This window comes from Trichomycterus rosablanca, chromosome 1 (genome assembly GCF_030014385.1).
Source record: "Trichomycterus rosablanca isolate fTriRos1 chromosome 1, fTriRos1.hap1, whole genome shotgun sequence".
NCBI lineage: Eukaryota > Metazoa > Chordata > Actinopteri > Siluriformes > Trichomycteridae > Trichomycterus > Trichomycterus rosablanca.
The window spans coordinates 81,103,103-81,118,943 of NC_085988.1; the positions used below are offsets into that span (position 1 = coordinate 81,103,103).

Here is a 15,841-nt window from a genome sequence, read left to right on the forward strand (position 1 = left end):
CACACATTAAATCCATATCTAATCATATCTATATGTCTAAACCAATCAAAGATAGTGAAGAGCGGGACCAGCGTCATCAACGGTGGGCATTACACAGCGGGAGTTAAGAGTAGTAATAGCATTGCGGAGTGTGTAAGATATGTGTGAGCATCTGTGCTGCTGTTACAGATGTTGGTTTTTATGTGAAAACATCAATCAAATATCGGTGATAAGAAGACGTGACGTGTTTGTCTCAGTTGTTGTTTTCTTTAGTTTGTTGACGTGAGTTTTGCGCTTCGCTTTTATTAACTTAATCAGGTTGTCTTGTGGCATCAGTTGTGCACATTCAAAAGTTTTCTGGTACCGTTAACTTAATCCGTTAGCTAATTGAATTGTAATGACCCTAAAATGGCGGGCTGTCTCGCAGGTGTAATCGGCGTGAGTGGGCATGAGATGGTGGTTTAATGTAGGCTTGTATTTTTTGTGAAAAACATCACTGTCATAGTTCAGTGTCCCATACGTATGCTTGACAACCTTCCACAGTATAACGTTGAGTGTTAATGGAAAACAAAGCTTTTCTCATGTTATTTTGCTCTAAACCTGAGAAAGTAGCAGTGGTTTTGTGTTTTTTTACGTGTCGCTGCGATTTTCATTATGTGTAGAAGTGAAATCATTAGTCTGTTTCAAATAGTTTGGCGAAGTCAAGTCAATTTGTAGTACAAGGTCAAGTGGTTCACATATATTTTTTCTGATGTTTTTGGAATTATTGCAGCCTAACTAACTTTTCCATCTTTCTCTCTTCAGGCGAAAACTGGTGCATCGTGCTGATGTATGGAATTTTCAGTCTGGTATGTTCATAAACAATTAATTTAATCTATTTTTTTCTTTACTAAAATCTGAATCAATACTGAATGCACATCACAACACACACAAATCAATGGCTTGGAAGTGCAAACTTTGTGCTGCTCTTTTTAATAAAAGGGCACAGGTGCTTGAACACTATCGTTTGCATCATGGTAATGTTTCCTTGGTCAGTCCATTGCCATGTCTCTATGATGACTGTGTCTGCACATTTCAGTCAGTAAATGCTTTGAAAATTCACCTAACACGGGTACATACTCAAACAGTTGTGCATAGTGGAAATCAGATGGGATGTATATCATTTATCTGTCCTTTGTGTGGATTCAAGCAGCCATTTAATGATAAAACTTTACTCAGTCATTTAAGGACACATTTAAAACAACACAAGATGGTGGATTGTCCATTTAAAAATTGTTACTATCGTACTAATGTGTATTCCTCCTTCAATACACACAAAAGTAGGAATCATCCAGAAAGTGATGTCTTGGATTTTAAGAATGAAATTGTCTTGACAGAATCATTGACCCCATGTCTTGACCCCAATTCATAGTCAGATTGAATCTGATAAATCTGTTTCCTCTCAGAATTCATGTGAGCTGGATACTCCTGACCGTAATCCTCTTGAATCCAGAAATGACATTGGTGAATTGCAAGCTCAACTAAGAAACAACTTGACTTCTTTGTTTTTGAAAATGCACAGTGTTCTTCATGTATCAGCAACAGCTATACAGGACATAGTTGACAATTTGGTACAGATATTCTCACTGTCCAAACCTCTTGTGAGAGACTCTGTCATCATGGTTTTGCGAGAGCATGATCAGTCTTTCAGTGACGTTCTTCTTAATGAATTAGTGGACACCATCATGAAGAGTAATGTCTTTGTCAGTGCTACTGAGGAAGGTGCAGAGCTGTCCACTGCTAAGCGAAGGAAAACATTTGTGAGACGTAACTACCCTCTGGTAATGCCAGAGCAATGTACTGTAGATTCCAGTGGCCACACAGCAGTGTATGTTCCAATACTACAGATGCTTCAAACAATGTTTAAAAATACTGATCTTCTTGATAAAATTCAAGAAAGGAAGCCATCAAATTTAGCATTGGTGGGAATGGACATGAAAATTGTACTTTGCTGAGGTTATTACCACTTATGGTAGGAAGTAAAGTTCCTGAAGGAGATGAAGCATGGGGTGTATTGATGGACCTTAAAGAAATTGTGCAGCTAGTGTTGTCTACGTCTTTCACAGAGGAATCCATTCAGTACATGCAGACTAAAATATCTGACCACAGACAGGGACTTAAAGCAGTGTTCCAAGAGTTTAAGCTCCGACCCAAGCATCATTATGTTGAACACTACCCAGAACTGACAAAGTGTTTTGGTCCTCTGGTTCACCTATGGACCATGAGGTTCGAGGGAAAACACAGGTTTTTTAAAAGGGTGATACATGACACACACAATTTTAAGAACGTCTTGAAAACTCTTGCAACCAGGCATCAGTACATGATGGCGTATCACCTAAATGCACCATTATATTTCAGACCCCATACTCAAAGCTCAAGTGTCACCTCTGTCCAAGTTTCTTCTCTGCCTCAGGTGGCAAAAGACTTCATAGAGACCAAGACAGATAGCCAAAACATATACAGTACATCAAAAGTCTCTATAAATGGCACAGAATATGCAAATGGGATGTTTGTTTCTGCAGGGCAGGCTGGAGGACTTCCAAAATTCAGCAGGATCGATCAAATACTGCTTGTGAACAACTCCGTTTTCTTTCTTTGCAGAAACTACGAGTGCTGGTACAGTGAGCATTTACGATCTTTTGACCTGATATCATCAGACAACTTCTCTGTGCATCAGCCTTCAGAACTCAATGACACAGTAAGTCTCACAGCATACACTATCGATGGACATTTGCAGTTAACGCAGAAAAGATTTATATTGATCAGAGACTTGGATAATTAAACTGCACAAATGTAGACTTATGGGCTGCATTCACATTACCAGGCTGAAGTGACATTTCTGCCATAATGTGACATATTTATTTCAGTGCTGTGTGGATATGCAAATCTGATAGGGCACACTTTTGTGAGATCAGATACGTATCTGATTTGTGCCCATGTGACTTGAATGAGAATTGGATTTCATGTGACTTTGTCTGTACACATGAACTTAGTGCTGTGAAGCACTGCCAGTACAGTAGTAGCTGCAAAAACAACAAAAGTGCATAAGTGGGTTGTCTTCTTGACCTGATCATGTATAGCTCATGAGCTCATGTTTTTTGTCCTCACAAGCAAAATGCACATTAGTGCTATAATGTTAGTAGCTTATTTTTTTAGTATAGTAGCTTATTGCTTGCTCCCCTCCTGAGCAAATGCTCATTGATGGATTAATAGATTCTCTCTTCTTTTTAACAATAACAAAGCCACACCCCGCCCTCTAAAAACGTTTTTAACTTTATATGAAACAAAAACTTGACATGCCACGTATATAGCCGTAAATGTGCTGACGTGGCAATAAATCCTTTTTAACAATAGGAAATGGCAAGTCAAAACGTATTTTATCCCCATATGAAATGAATATCTTCATGCCCAGAATCTGTAGATGAGCTAAATTCATGCATTAGTAGGACATGCATCCATTGCATTTTGCTCAGAAGGACAACAAGCAGCCCATCAGCTGTACACGATCAGGTCAAGGCTGTTATGGTGACGTGCATAAACGAATCAATGTGCTGTTTCAGGTTACCGATTTGTTCACATTACAGATACAGGTCACTTACATTCATGAGTGTGTCAAAAAATGGAATGAAACAGTAAGGCTTGTAATGTGAATGTAGCCTTTCAGTCTCTTGAACAGTGTGGAGAAAATACATGTTCCCGCAAATTATGATCAGCTCATTAATGCATTCTTTCTTTTCTTAACAATAGGACAAGTCAAAACTTCATATTTCATCTACATATATCCACAGAGGTTGTGAGGAAGATGACGTTATCTTCACGCCCAGAATCTGTAGATGAGCTAAAAAGAATGATAAAAGAAAGGTTTAAAGTAGACTTTGACTTTAGCCTTTTATACCAAGATCCAGACTTTGACGGCCAGCTATGTTCCCTTGTAGACATTGAGGAACTTCCACAAAAGGCTGTACTAAAAGTTGTACAACCTGAGAGTGATGCGAGTTCAGTAGCAACAGATGACACAATAATATTGTCCCATGCCATGACTCCAGACAGGGCTGAGGGATGGCCTCAGGTTTTTCCAGTGCCCACATTTTCTTATGAGGTAGAATTCATACTTGAGGAGGGAAATGTTACATATGAGAGAACAGGGAAGACTGTCAAGTTATCTAGGGGACAAAAGCATGACATCCTTGAGACCCTTGCAGGCAAAATGCATAGCTTCAAAGCATACCCCAATGATAAGGAAGTGTCAATGGTAGCAGAAGCTCTTGTCATAAAGCATCCTTGTCTAAAAGAGCCAGGATCTCGGACAGGATGGTACGGTTGGAAAAATAGTCTCAAGTTTAAAATGGGCAACTATCGCAGTAAGTTGAATCGGGCTGGATTTTATGAGATAGCAGTAAATTCTGGGAAGAGGAGTAGAAACATTCAAGACAAACAAGCTCCTCACACGAACATCAAAAGACCCAAGAGGGCAGAAGCAAATTTCCTCCCTAATTTCCCAAGAGGGGAAGATACCAGAAGCCTTGAACAACTGAGACTGCAAATTTTAGAGGAAGCTAAAAAGAGTGACAAAAATCTTGTCCTGATTGCCAAGTTAATGCAGACCACCTTTGCCCTGCGACGTAAAGAGGTGATTAGTGAAGACCTACCTGTTGGTGATGTGCTGGAACGCTGGCCTGCCCTTAAAATAGAGTCCCAGGTAAAAATATTTTCCTTACTAAGCTTATTTAAGCAAATGTATTACAGCAGATAATAGCAGTCAGCTGTTCACGGGGACTGGTTCCAGGATCCCTACAGGTACCAATATCCGTGGATAGCGAGGGCTGACTGTGCCATTTAATTTTTTTGTGTGACTGTTTCAGTGATCACTTGGTCAAATGTTCTCAGATTTACATCATATCAGTTTGGGTAGTGTAAGGAATCTGAATGTTTTCCACCAAATCTGACTGTCAAGGTTCAAAATGTTTTGTTTCATGGTATGTAATTTTTCTTATGCAGGGCCACATCTGCTATGCACATACCTTCTTTCTTAAAAATTCATTTGTATTTGTGCAGATCTGTGCAGAGTTTCACAGAATTACAAACATCAACCTGAAGAACCAGTTCTATGCTGTGTTGGACCAACATGCCCCCCGTCTTCTGAGTTTATTTAGGATAAAAGCAGGTCGCACAGGGAAAGTGTCCAAAGTTCTGGATCAGCTCTTCAGGATATATGATCTCCAGGTTGGTTGGTTGCACTTCCTGATGCCTGATAAATATACTACAGTGGATTTTGGATGATCTTTTGTTGAAACTGATTTATAAAGACATGGTAGACAGACTGCATAGCATTGTGTTGTTGTGCTGAGTATCATTCACAGCAGGTAAAGAATATCTTCTCACTCTAAAGGAACAGGTTGACATTCAAGTCAGACGTGCTGCTGTCCTCCGTGCTCTTCCAGCCTATCTGCATGAGGATGACTCCAGCTTTCTGAAGACATGGAATGTAAGTAAGCCCATGGAAAGGGCCAGTGATAGCTCAGTGGTTAAGGTACTGGACTAGTAGACAGAAGGTTGCCGGTTCAAGCCCCACCACCACCAAGTTGCCACTGTTGGGTCCCTGAGCAAGGCCCTTAACCCTCAATTGCTCATTGTGTTCTGCTCATTGTGTAAGTCGCTTTGGATAAAAGCGTCTGCTAAATGCTGAAAATGTAAAGTAAGCATGCTGTTTTGCTAACTGTGGAGTAAAATTTATCTTTTTTGTTTTAGTTGCAATGTTTCAGTTATTATTATTGAAGGTTATTATTGAAACTGTTTAGGGAGGTGTTCATTTAACTGTATGTTTTGTTTTGTGCTTTGCTAAGAAATTAATTCAAGGTACATTCATGGTTATAATTAGGCATAAACATTACATTTTCACTGTTACAGAAAATGTATTAACTGATGAATGCATTAAATATTTATTATAAACTTGAAAATATGGGGTTTATTGCAAGGTGCCAGAATTTGAGTTGATATGTGTTTTGATATGTAACTTATAAATTTTTCTATAGCAGCATTTGGTAATTTGAAGTAAAACATAAGTTCTCTGTTTTTGTATTCAGGTGACACAGTCTGATGAACCAGACATCGATGACATACCAGTTGGACTCCTCTCAATCAGTGCCAGTTCAACAGATTCTACGTTCTTCTGCCCTGAGCGGATTGCGGTTGTGCTAGAGGCTAACAAAATTATCGAATTCCACACATTGGCGGATGCATTTGTCATGCTTTTTGCACTTATATATGCTCTGCATCTAAGTTACCCAAAAGAGTTGGCCAACACGTTTGACTTCACTCAGAAAGTCTTGATGGGTCTGGAGGATGGGAAGTCGAGGCCCAGAGAGTTGAGTCTTAAAAATGACCTTTTCAGGGTGGATTAAATCGTAGTGTATGAAAATGTACAAAGTTACTCATTGTTAATTTGCACTTTTGGCACTTTGAATGTGTCATTGTTGAAGTGGAGTGATGGTCATTTGTGCTATATAGACACTTTGTCGTTACACATTATTTACTGTGATAAAAAAAAAACTTAAGTTGTAAAAGTGACATTGGCAGTGAAGGAAATCTTAATATATGAAAAGTTTAAAAAGTAAACACTTAATTTGCATGTGCACTTGTCATAAAGCAATGAATAGAGTAAAAAATCTTACATGTGCTTTAGAAAATGTATATGTTAAACTGTAAATGTTAAATGTATATGTTAAATTGGTGTTTTTGCACTGTATAGATGCAGTACACAGTATGACCAACACTTTGCACTACTTGTTTTGCAGTTTTTTTTTATCTACGTGGTCATTATGTTAATCGGAAAGGCCATCATGTCTGCTGTGGTCATTCATTGTGCATATGGCAATATAATTTTTTTGTTTAGCATCAATATGCTGCCTTTGTAAGGGAGAAGCAAACCAGTTCTTAGTGTTTAAAGTGCTAATAGTCATAATACTGTGACAGGATTTTATTTATATTGTCCACTTCTAGAATTGATCATTCTGTTTTCTCAGGCCATTTTCTCAAGGCTGTTGTTTCTGAAGAATGTACTTCCAAACAGTTTTTTACAGTTGATGTTTGGTTAATGTTTTTATGGTAACTTAATAAAAGTTAAGTTACATTTAAACTGTCAACATTGTTTATTTTTTTACTGAAATTAAATACTTTTAGTAAGAGTAATAAAAATGTTTAGATTATTTATACTTTATTTTATTGAGTACTGTAAACCCAAAATGCATAGTTAAAGCTACTTAATTAATGATGTTTCTTTAACTTACAAAATTGAGTTAGGGTCACTAAAAATTGCATAGTTAAAGCTACTTAATTAATGATGTTTTTTCAACTTACAAAACTGAGTTAGGGTCACTTAAAATTGAGTAGTTAAAGCTACTTAATAAAGAATGTTTATTTAACGTACAAAGTTGAGTTCATGCCAATTAATTTTTTTTATGTAATCAGTTTCAAAAAAATGGAGTTAAATGAACTTATTGGGTTTTACAGTGCATGTACAGTATCTGTGTTTAACTGGATTTACTTCGTGTGCTGTTTATATTTCACTTTAAGCGTTGTTCGTTCTGTCCGGGTTACTTTTACCACCTCATATCACACAGTTCATCTTTTTTTAAGGCACTTTAAACATATCAGCAGCAAACTGACTCAAAATGTAATAATGTCATGTCATGTAGCCTATGTCAATAAGATGCGTCTCGTTACTGCATTAACCATATGTAATATTCTTATAATTAAATGCGATGTTCAGTTTGAAGCCTTTAAAACACTTGCACTTTTAATTTAGATTTTCTTCTTATTTCATTTATCTTGAGTTTAAATTTCAGCTCAGTGAAGCACTTTAAGCAATTAAGTTATCTTTCTTGTAGAATTGTGCTTCAAATAAAGAACTTTATGTTGACCAGATTGTTAGTTAATCAATATCAATCAGTCAATGTAAAAAAAAAAGTCAACCTGTAAAACAGGCGTTAAATGTGATGCGGTTGAAAATTTGGGTGCACCTAACTTTTCTGCTGGTGCACCCAAGAAAAAAAGTTAGGCGCACCAGTGCAACCAGTACAAAAAGTTAGTCTAGAGCCCTGTACTGTGTATGACCCTTGTTTCTTGTTTCACGACTACGGTTTCGGTTTTCCCTTGTGACGGCTTTGTTATTATTGGATTACGTGTTGACCTGTTGCCTGGCTTTGACTACTCTCTGGATACCCTTTTGGGCTGTTAACGATTTAATAAAAACACTTTCTAATATCCACGAGCGTCTGACGATTCTGTCCACGATCGTGACACAAGAATTACACCAAGTGTGTGTAACTGAGCAACAGAGGAATTAACAAAGTCAGGAATAGCAAATGTGGGCTGGCCAGTTTTCTAAAAATGAAAGGAGATGCAATCAGTATGCCCCCCGTTTAATTACTATTTAGTTTAAAAAAGCTCTTGGCTATCCAGTCTTTGATATCGGCCAAGCAATTAATCAATAAATCAGATGGAAGGGCTTCAAATTAGATGTAAAGTTGAACATCATCTGCATAACAGTAAAAATGGAGACATTATATTTCTAAGTGGAAGCATGTGAATATCAAACAAAAGGGGGCCAAGAACCGAGCCCTGAAGGACACCACAAGAAAGAGTGGAAAGTCTCCCAAGTACTGCCCGTTTGTGAGATTTGACCCAAACCAAGCTAATGCAGTGTCAGAGATACCAGTCAAGTTTTTCAGTCTGTGAAGCAGAATATCATGAGACACTAGGGTGTCCATACGTCCAGTTTTAAAGTGGACAGACCGGTTTACAGAGTCTGGCACAATGCCTGGACAGACAGGTATTTGTCCACCTTTGGAAGCTAACCGAATGCTTGTGACGATCATAATTAGTTTGCCTGTCATGGGCTTACAAACATGTCAAAGGAAATTTCGTGTCATAGTATTTCATTGGTTTAAAGCCACCACTTTCCGTGAGGACGTCCACCACTTTATTGTGAAAGGTCCAGCCCTAAAATGGTCGTAATTTACTAAGTTTTAATAACTGTACATTTTACATTTTTAGCATTTAGCAGACGCTCTTATCCAGAGCGACTTACAGAAGGGCTTCCATAGTGAACATTACCTTACTCTAGTTTACAGCAGTCCAGAACACAAATCTGCTTTTTTTTTTTTTTTTTTTTTTGCAAGAAATGAATAAGAGCGTTAGTAAGTGAGTATGTACAAGTCAGCTTAAATGCTTAGTAAAGAGGTGATGAAGGTTTTTAATCGTTTTTTAAAGACAGCGAGAGACTCAGATGTTCGGACAGACAGAGGAAGTTTGTTCCACCACTTGGGTGCTGGTACAGAGAAGAGCCTTGATGCTCGTCTTCCTCGAGTCCTGGGTGGAGGATCAAGTGGAGCGAGACTAGTGACTCGGAGGTTGCGTGGTACAGAGCGGGGTTTGATTAGACCTCAAAGGTAGCTTGGGGTCCATTTTTGGCTTTGTAGGCGAGCATCGGTGTTTTAAACTGAATGTGTGCAGCTACAGGAAGCCAGTGCAGAGAACGCAGCAGTGAGGTGATGTGGCAGCAGTGGTGTGATGTGGCAGCAGTGAGGTGATGTGGCAGCAGTGGGGTGATGTGGCAGCAGTGGGGTGATGTGGCAGCAGTGGTGTGATGTGGCAGCAGTGGGGTGATGTGGCAGCAGTGGTGTGATGTGGCAGCAGTGAGGTGATGTGGCAGCAGTGGGGTGATGTGGCAGCAGTGGGGTGATGTGGCAGTGTTTAGGTTGGTTAAAAAACAGCTGAGCAGCTGCATTTTGAATGAGCTGAAAGGGTTTAATAGTGGACATTGGAGCACCTGCCAGGAGGGAGTTGCAGTAGTCGTTCATTAATGTGGCAATGTGTTTAACATCATGTTTTACTTTGGTTACATTCATGACAGGAACGATAGTTACTCATTATACAAGATTCATCAGTTCACAAGTTTAATATCAAACACAGTCATGGACAATTTTGTATCTCCAATTCACCTCACTTGCATGTTTTTGGACTTTGGGAGGAAACCGGAGCTCCTGGAGGAAACCCGTGCAGACACGGGGAGAACATACAAACTCCACACAGAAAGGACCTGGACCTCCCCACCTGGGGATCGAACCCAGGACTTCCTTGCTGTGAGGCGACAGCACTACCCACTTAGCCAGCAGCTTACATACACATAACACAAGTACACAAAGAAGAAAGTAGGGCGGCACGGTGGCTTAGGGGGTAGCACGGTCCTGGTCCTTTCTGTGTGGAGTTTGCATGTTCTCCCCGTGTCTGTGTGGGTTTCCTCCGGGTGCTCCGGTTTCCTCCCACAGTCCAAAGATGTGCAAGTGAGGTGAATTGAAGATACTAAATTGTACCACGGTCACACCACTGCACTTTAAAAAAGCTTGGTTGCGCTATCTGCACTTAAAGTTTTACTGCACGTTTAAACCGTATTTTACAGTAGACGAAGTGTTAAAGAGAGTAAAGCTGCTGTTTACAGATTAATAAACATAATCTACCGTATTCTGATACACGAAATCCCCTACATTAAACAAGAGCATTCATTCTGTTATTAATAAAAGACATTTCAGATGTTTTTACTGTGAGTAAAGTGTCTATTTGGTTGAATACAGACCCCTTTTTAAAGATCAATAAAATTAACAAATCAAATTGTCATTAAGTTCCACCCGTACTGTCATGAAGAACACTTAAGCTGCGTCCGGAATCGCATACTTCCATACTCAATAGCACGCGAAATGAGTACACGAGAGCGGTTAGTATGTCCGAATACATAGTATAAATAAAGAGGTACGCGAGAAGTACCCGGATGACCTACTTATTGGGCAGCCATGTTTGAGTATGCAAGCGATGCACACTTGCGGTCCGCTAATGTATCCCATAATGCAACTGGAACTGCGTAGGCGTTCAAAGCGGAATAAGAAACAAGAAAGCTAGCGGAAAACGGAGTCCTCTGTTCACAAGTGTAAGTAAGATAAATAAAATAAAACATTTTAAAGACGAATAAATAACAAAAACACGATAAATATCAAAAATTTTGGCGAGTGGGGTTTGTAACAATATTGCCGATTTTCATACCGTCATCAAAAAATACCGCGGTATACGGTATTACCGCGTAGGGGGAGGGGGCGTGTCTGTCTGTTAGTGATGGGTTGTTTGCGAACGATCCGATTCTATTGAACGGCTCTTTGAAATGAACTAAAGGAACCCGAGTCGCGCCTCTGGGAGCTGTTATATAGGGTGTGTTCGAAAAGCTAGACACACACACACACACACACACACACACACACACACACACACACACACACACACACACACACACACACACACACACACACAGATAAAGAGAGCGCTAGTAGTATTATGACAAATAATTGAGAAAAAACTCGTTTAATGATGTTAAATCTGATTGGTTCATGGCGTGTATGTTTTAAAGCAGAAACAAACACAGGCACAAACACATCTCTGCACAAGAGAGGATTTTTATGAAACTTAATGCAATGCAACCACAGTCTGTCTCTTTCCTGTAGTTCCCTTTTAAAATAAATCTTTTTTCTCATTATAGTGTTGTTTGAATTATGCCTACATTTAAGGCAAGGTAGCAAAATGTTCATGATCGTTCATCATTGATATTAATATCGGGGCTGTCTTATACTAAGCTAACAGTTAGCATTTTGCCATTCAAACCAATGGGATGGGATAGCACAGTGCGCAAGCATGTCAACTCACAAGCTCGATTTTGCAAATAAAAACACATGTGCAAGTTTATACGAGTTCAATAATCATTAATTTACGTTTGAAAATAATTCCGTTTCTCCGCACCGTCAGCCATGTTTTAAGCCAAGGACGCTTCCGATGCGTAACATGCGTCTATGTAGAGCGCGCACTAGTTTTTGTGTTATCACCTCAGTGAGCACCTCCACAACCAATCAGTGAGCTCCAACCGCCTACCCCTCCCACCCCGGCCTTACTGTGGATGCGCGAATGTCCTAAAGTCTCCGTTTTTAACGTAAACCCGAAGCAGAAATTTGGCGCTTCACATTTTTTTTAAATACCGTCACCATTTTTAAATACCGTCATCATTTTTAAATACCGCGGTATACCGTAATACCGTCATACCTCCCAACCCTAATTATGGGATACATTAGCGGACCGCAAGTGTGCATCGCTTGCATCCTCAAACATGGCTGCCCAATAAGTAGGTCATCCAGGTACTTCTCGCGTACCTCTTTATTTATACTATGTATTATTTATACTGAAATGTATTTTATTAATAACAGAATGAATGCTCTTGTTTAATGTAGTGGATTTCGTGTATCAGAATACGGTAGATTATGTTTATTCATCTGTAAACAGCAGCTTTACTCTCTTTAACGCTTCGTCTACCGTAATAAAGCAATAAGCCATGAGGGACCGTGCGTTACTGCGATTTAATCACGGGGAAGGATGTTTTGGGGACGGGGACGACGTGAAGTGGAGTGCCTAAAACGTCTTTCCCCGTGATAAAATCATAGCAGTAACGCACGGTCTCTCGTGGATTATTGCTTTTATAAAACGGCGGCCAACATAAAATATAATAAAATACAACAATGTTCAATAAATAAATGTTTTTATTTACAAAAACACTTACAAAAAGCATCCTTCCGCGAAATCAGGTAGTCCGTTAACAGAGTTGCTAGGCAACATAACATTCACTTTTTCTTTTCAGTGGCGTATTAATATGGAATGATGTGAGGTGGTCATAGGTGTGCGTTTATCGTGGATTTTACAACGGCTTCAAACGCGGCTCAGCCAATCAGATTTTAGGACCGGAACTATCCGTTTTATAAAATCCCCGATAAACGCACACCTATGACCACCTCACATAATTCCATATTAATACGCCACTGAAAAGAAAAAGTGAATGTTATGTTCGCCCTCATGTTGCCCAGCAAAACAACCTTCCCCGTGATAAAATCATAGCAGTAACGCACGGTCTCTCGTGGCTTATTGCTTTATTAGACACGCAGTAAAACTTTAAGTGCAGATGGTGAATGTAACCAAAGTGTAAAACATGACGTTAAAATCCTAATAAACAAACAAAGAATAAAGCACAGCATTCTGTAAGATTAAATGTTTAAATACCCAACCGTAGCTGTTCCTAAAATAAGGGAAGTATATAATTGTGCAACAATTACAGGAGATACAGAAACAATATCTAGTGCAGATGATTATACATTGATGATTGAAGAAATTATTAAATTCAATGACTAAAATCTTCATGATTTAGTCCTGGCTGCACATATTTATTTTCTTATGTAAGGGTGAAAGACGAATAAGGTGTTCCAAGGTCGCACTCTAGAGCCCTGTTTGAAACCCAATCAAACTCCGTTTTCTATGAAGCAGGCCTGGATTCTCTTGCATTCACATGAAAAAAATATATAATAATTACTTATTACAGTTATTTTAAGCAAATGTTTTTGTTGCACTGTATGATGATTTTATGCTGCACTGAATGACATACTCCAAATTATCCTGTTACATCAGAATATTCATGACTTAATTTGTTTTTAAGTTCTTTATTGATTAAAGTAGCAGGCAAGTATGTGTTATAATTACTACATCATGAGTTTGCATGTTCTCCCCGTGTCTGCGTGGGTTTACTCCGGGAGCTCCGGTTTCCTCCCACAGTCCAAAAACATGCAAGTGAGGTGAATTGGACACACTAAATTGTCCATGACTGTGTTTGATAAAGCTAATGAACCTTGTGTGAAGATAAAGTACCGTCTCCTGTCATGAATGTAACCGAAAGTGTAAAACATGACGTTAAAATCCTAATAAACAAACAAACTACATCATGAAAAAAGTAAGGCAATCAAAAACGTAAACTTTATTCTGAAATAAAACAAGAAACTTGCATAAAAGTGATGTAACATAAGATCATTTGAAGTCCTCAGTCATAGCATGAAAAAATGGTTGCTGTTAAAGCATTTCAATATACTCATAAAGCATTTTAATATTAAAACATAGCTAATGAAGCCATCATAACAACTTGTAAGGCACCAGAACAGTGTGGAATTTGTGTCATAAAACGTGAAAAAGTTGCTGCAGTAAATCTAAATTCATTCAGCAGTAAAAACCATTTGAAGTCACATTTTATCTTTTGTTGTTAACCTTGAGGTTCTTGCTGTACATGGCTTTAGTTCTGCGATTATGATTTTGACATCAGACTTAAGGTAGTAAATTTCATCAGGTGGATTTGGCCACACAAAGGAATTTGTTTCAATTTTGCTTTAAAAAATAATTTGAAAACATTATAAAGTCAGTATAACAATGTCATTGTCAATTTAGTGCAACAGCGAAATTCTGTTGCACTGAATGACTGTTGTTGTACTGAATGACAGAAATTTTACTTTAGCACATTTTACAGTTATCCCAGTGGTTAGCCAAAGCTAACATTGACCTTAACTCAGACATTTCTACACATATTCACATTTAAATGTTAATAACCTTGTTTGTTTACAAGATTAACCGTAATATTACGTTTTCTGTGTTGTACTGAATGACACTCAGTTTTGTTCTTTAATGTACTATGTCAGTAAAAAGACATTTTTATCAAATAATGTTGAAATGCATTGACCTCGTGTGTGTGCTGAAGGGTCCCCAGGTGTCTTCTTTTGTTGTTATAATTGGTTACATGACTGCAGTAACTTGATCAAAAATTAAAATATGGCTTTTTATTAACGTTGTACTGAATGACAACTGAAGATTGGGAAAATGGGGACTGAAAGTATCCTGAATATTATTAATATTAAAAAACACATCTGATTGAATATTATTTAATATGTCACACATGACATTTGTACAATTATGCCAAAGCAGTACATTTTAAGTTTTACTTAAGATTAATTAGTTTTTTCTTAATGTTTTATTACTTAAAGAGGTAGGGGGACCGTTGCACTGAATGACATTTTGGGGGTTTCAAGGGTTATTTTTTCAAAAATCATACGTTTTCTGTAAAAATTACTTTAAGTTTCAGTAAACATGTACAAATGGAGTAGATTGAAGGTATGTTCACTTATATTAATATAATTGTATATTATTTATCTAGTGGGGACACTAAAAAGTTACGTCTCGTCTTTGACCCGTAAGTGGTCCAAACAGAACATGTCATGCAGTTAATATCTTGGGAACTTCGACGTCACACCATTATGTTATAAAAGCAAAGGGTGTGCGGAACACTGTGAAAGCTGTGCTAACACTGCTACATGTGTAAATATCCATATGTTTAAATATGTGTAATTGTAGTGTGTAAATATCCATATGTTTATGTAAATACTTTGCTTCTTCTTTTTATCTTTCGGAAGGTGTCAAACTAAATTTCGTTGTACGCAAGTATAATGACAATAAAGGTTCTTCTTCTACATGCACATTAGCAACAACAAGACTTTCACTACGTTTCTACTGAATTTGAAGCAGGTGTTAAAGCAGGAGAACTTACCCGTAAGTCGCCAGCATTGTTCGTGTCCTTTCTGACCCCAGTGTGAGTCCAGCGTGTATCTCTGCAGACCGGAGAACCGTAAGTAGGAGGGGCTTATACCGCAAGTGGGCGGGGCTTATACAAAAAGTGGGTGGATATCAGCGAAAGAACGTCTTTGCAGGCCAGGGTCCTAAAGGAGCCGTGTTAGAGGAATTTCCGGTCTTAACCCACTATTTAATATGCAACTTTGACGCTGTATATACTGTATATTGATTTGTTAAACTTTTTAATTTACAGACATCAGAAACATAAACATAAAAAACAATAAAAATTGTATGTGTTACCTGT

General features: G+C 38.3%; 1 protein-coding gene across 1 annotated transcript in view; it reads right to left on the bottom strand.

Annotated features, from left to right (window-relative positions):
• Window positions 1-15,571, bottom strand: part of acot18 (acyl-CoA thioesterase 18) — a 56,755-nt gene extending 41,184 nt beyond the window's left edge. The window contains exon 1 of the mRNA XM_062996596.1: window positions 15,515-15,571. Within this exon, the coding sequence (XP_062852666.1) occupies window positions 15,515-15,531 (17 nt within the window). The 5' untranslated portion in view covers window positions 15,532-15,571. The remainder of the gene's footprint in view (window positions 1-15,514) is intronic.
• Window positions 15,572-15,841: the final 270 nt, after the last annotated feature.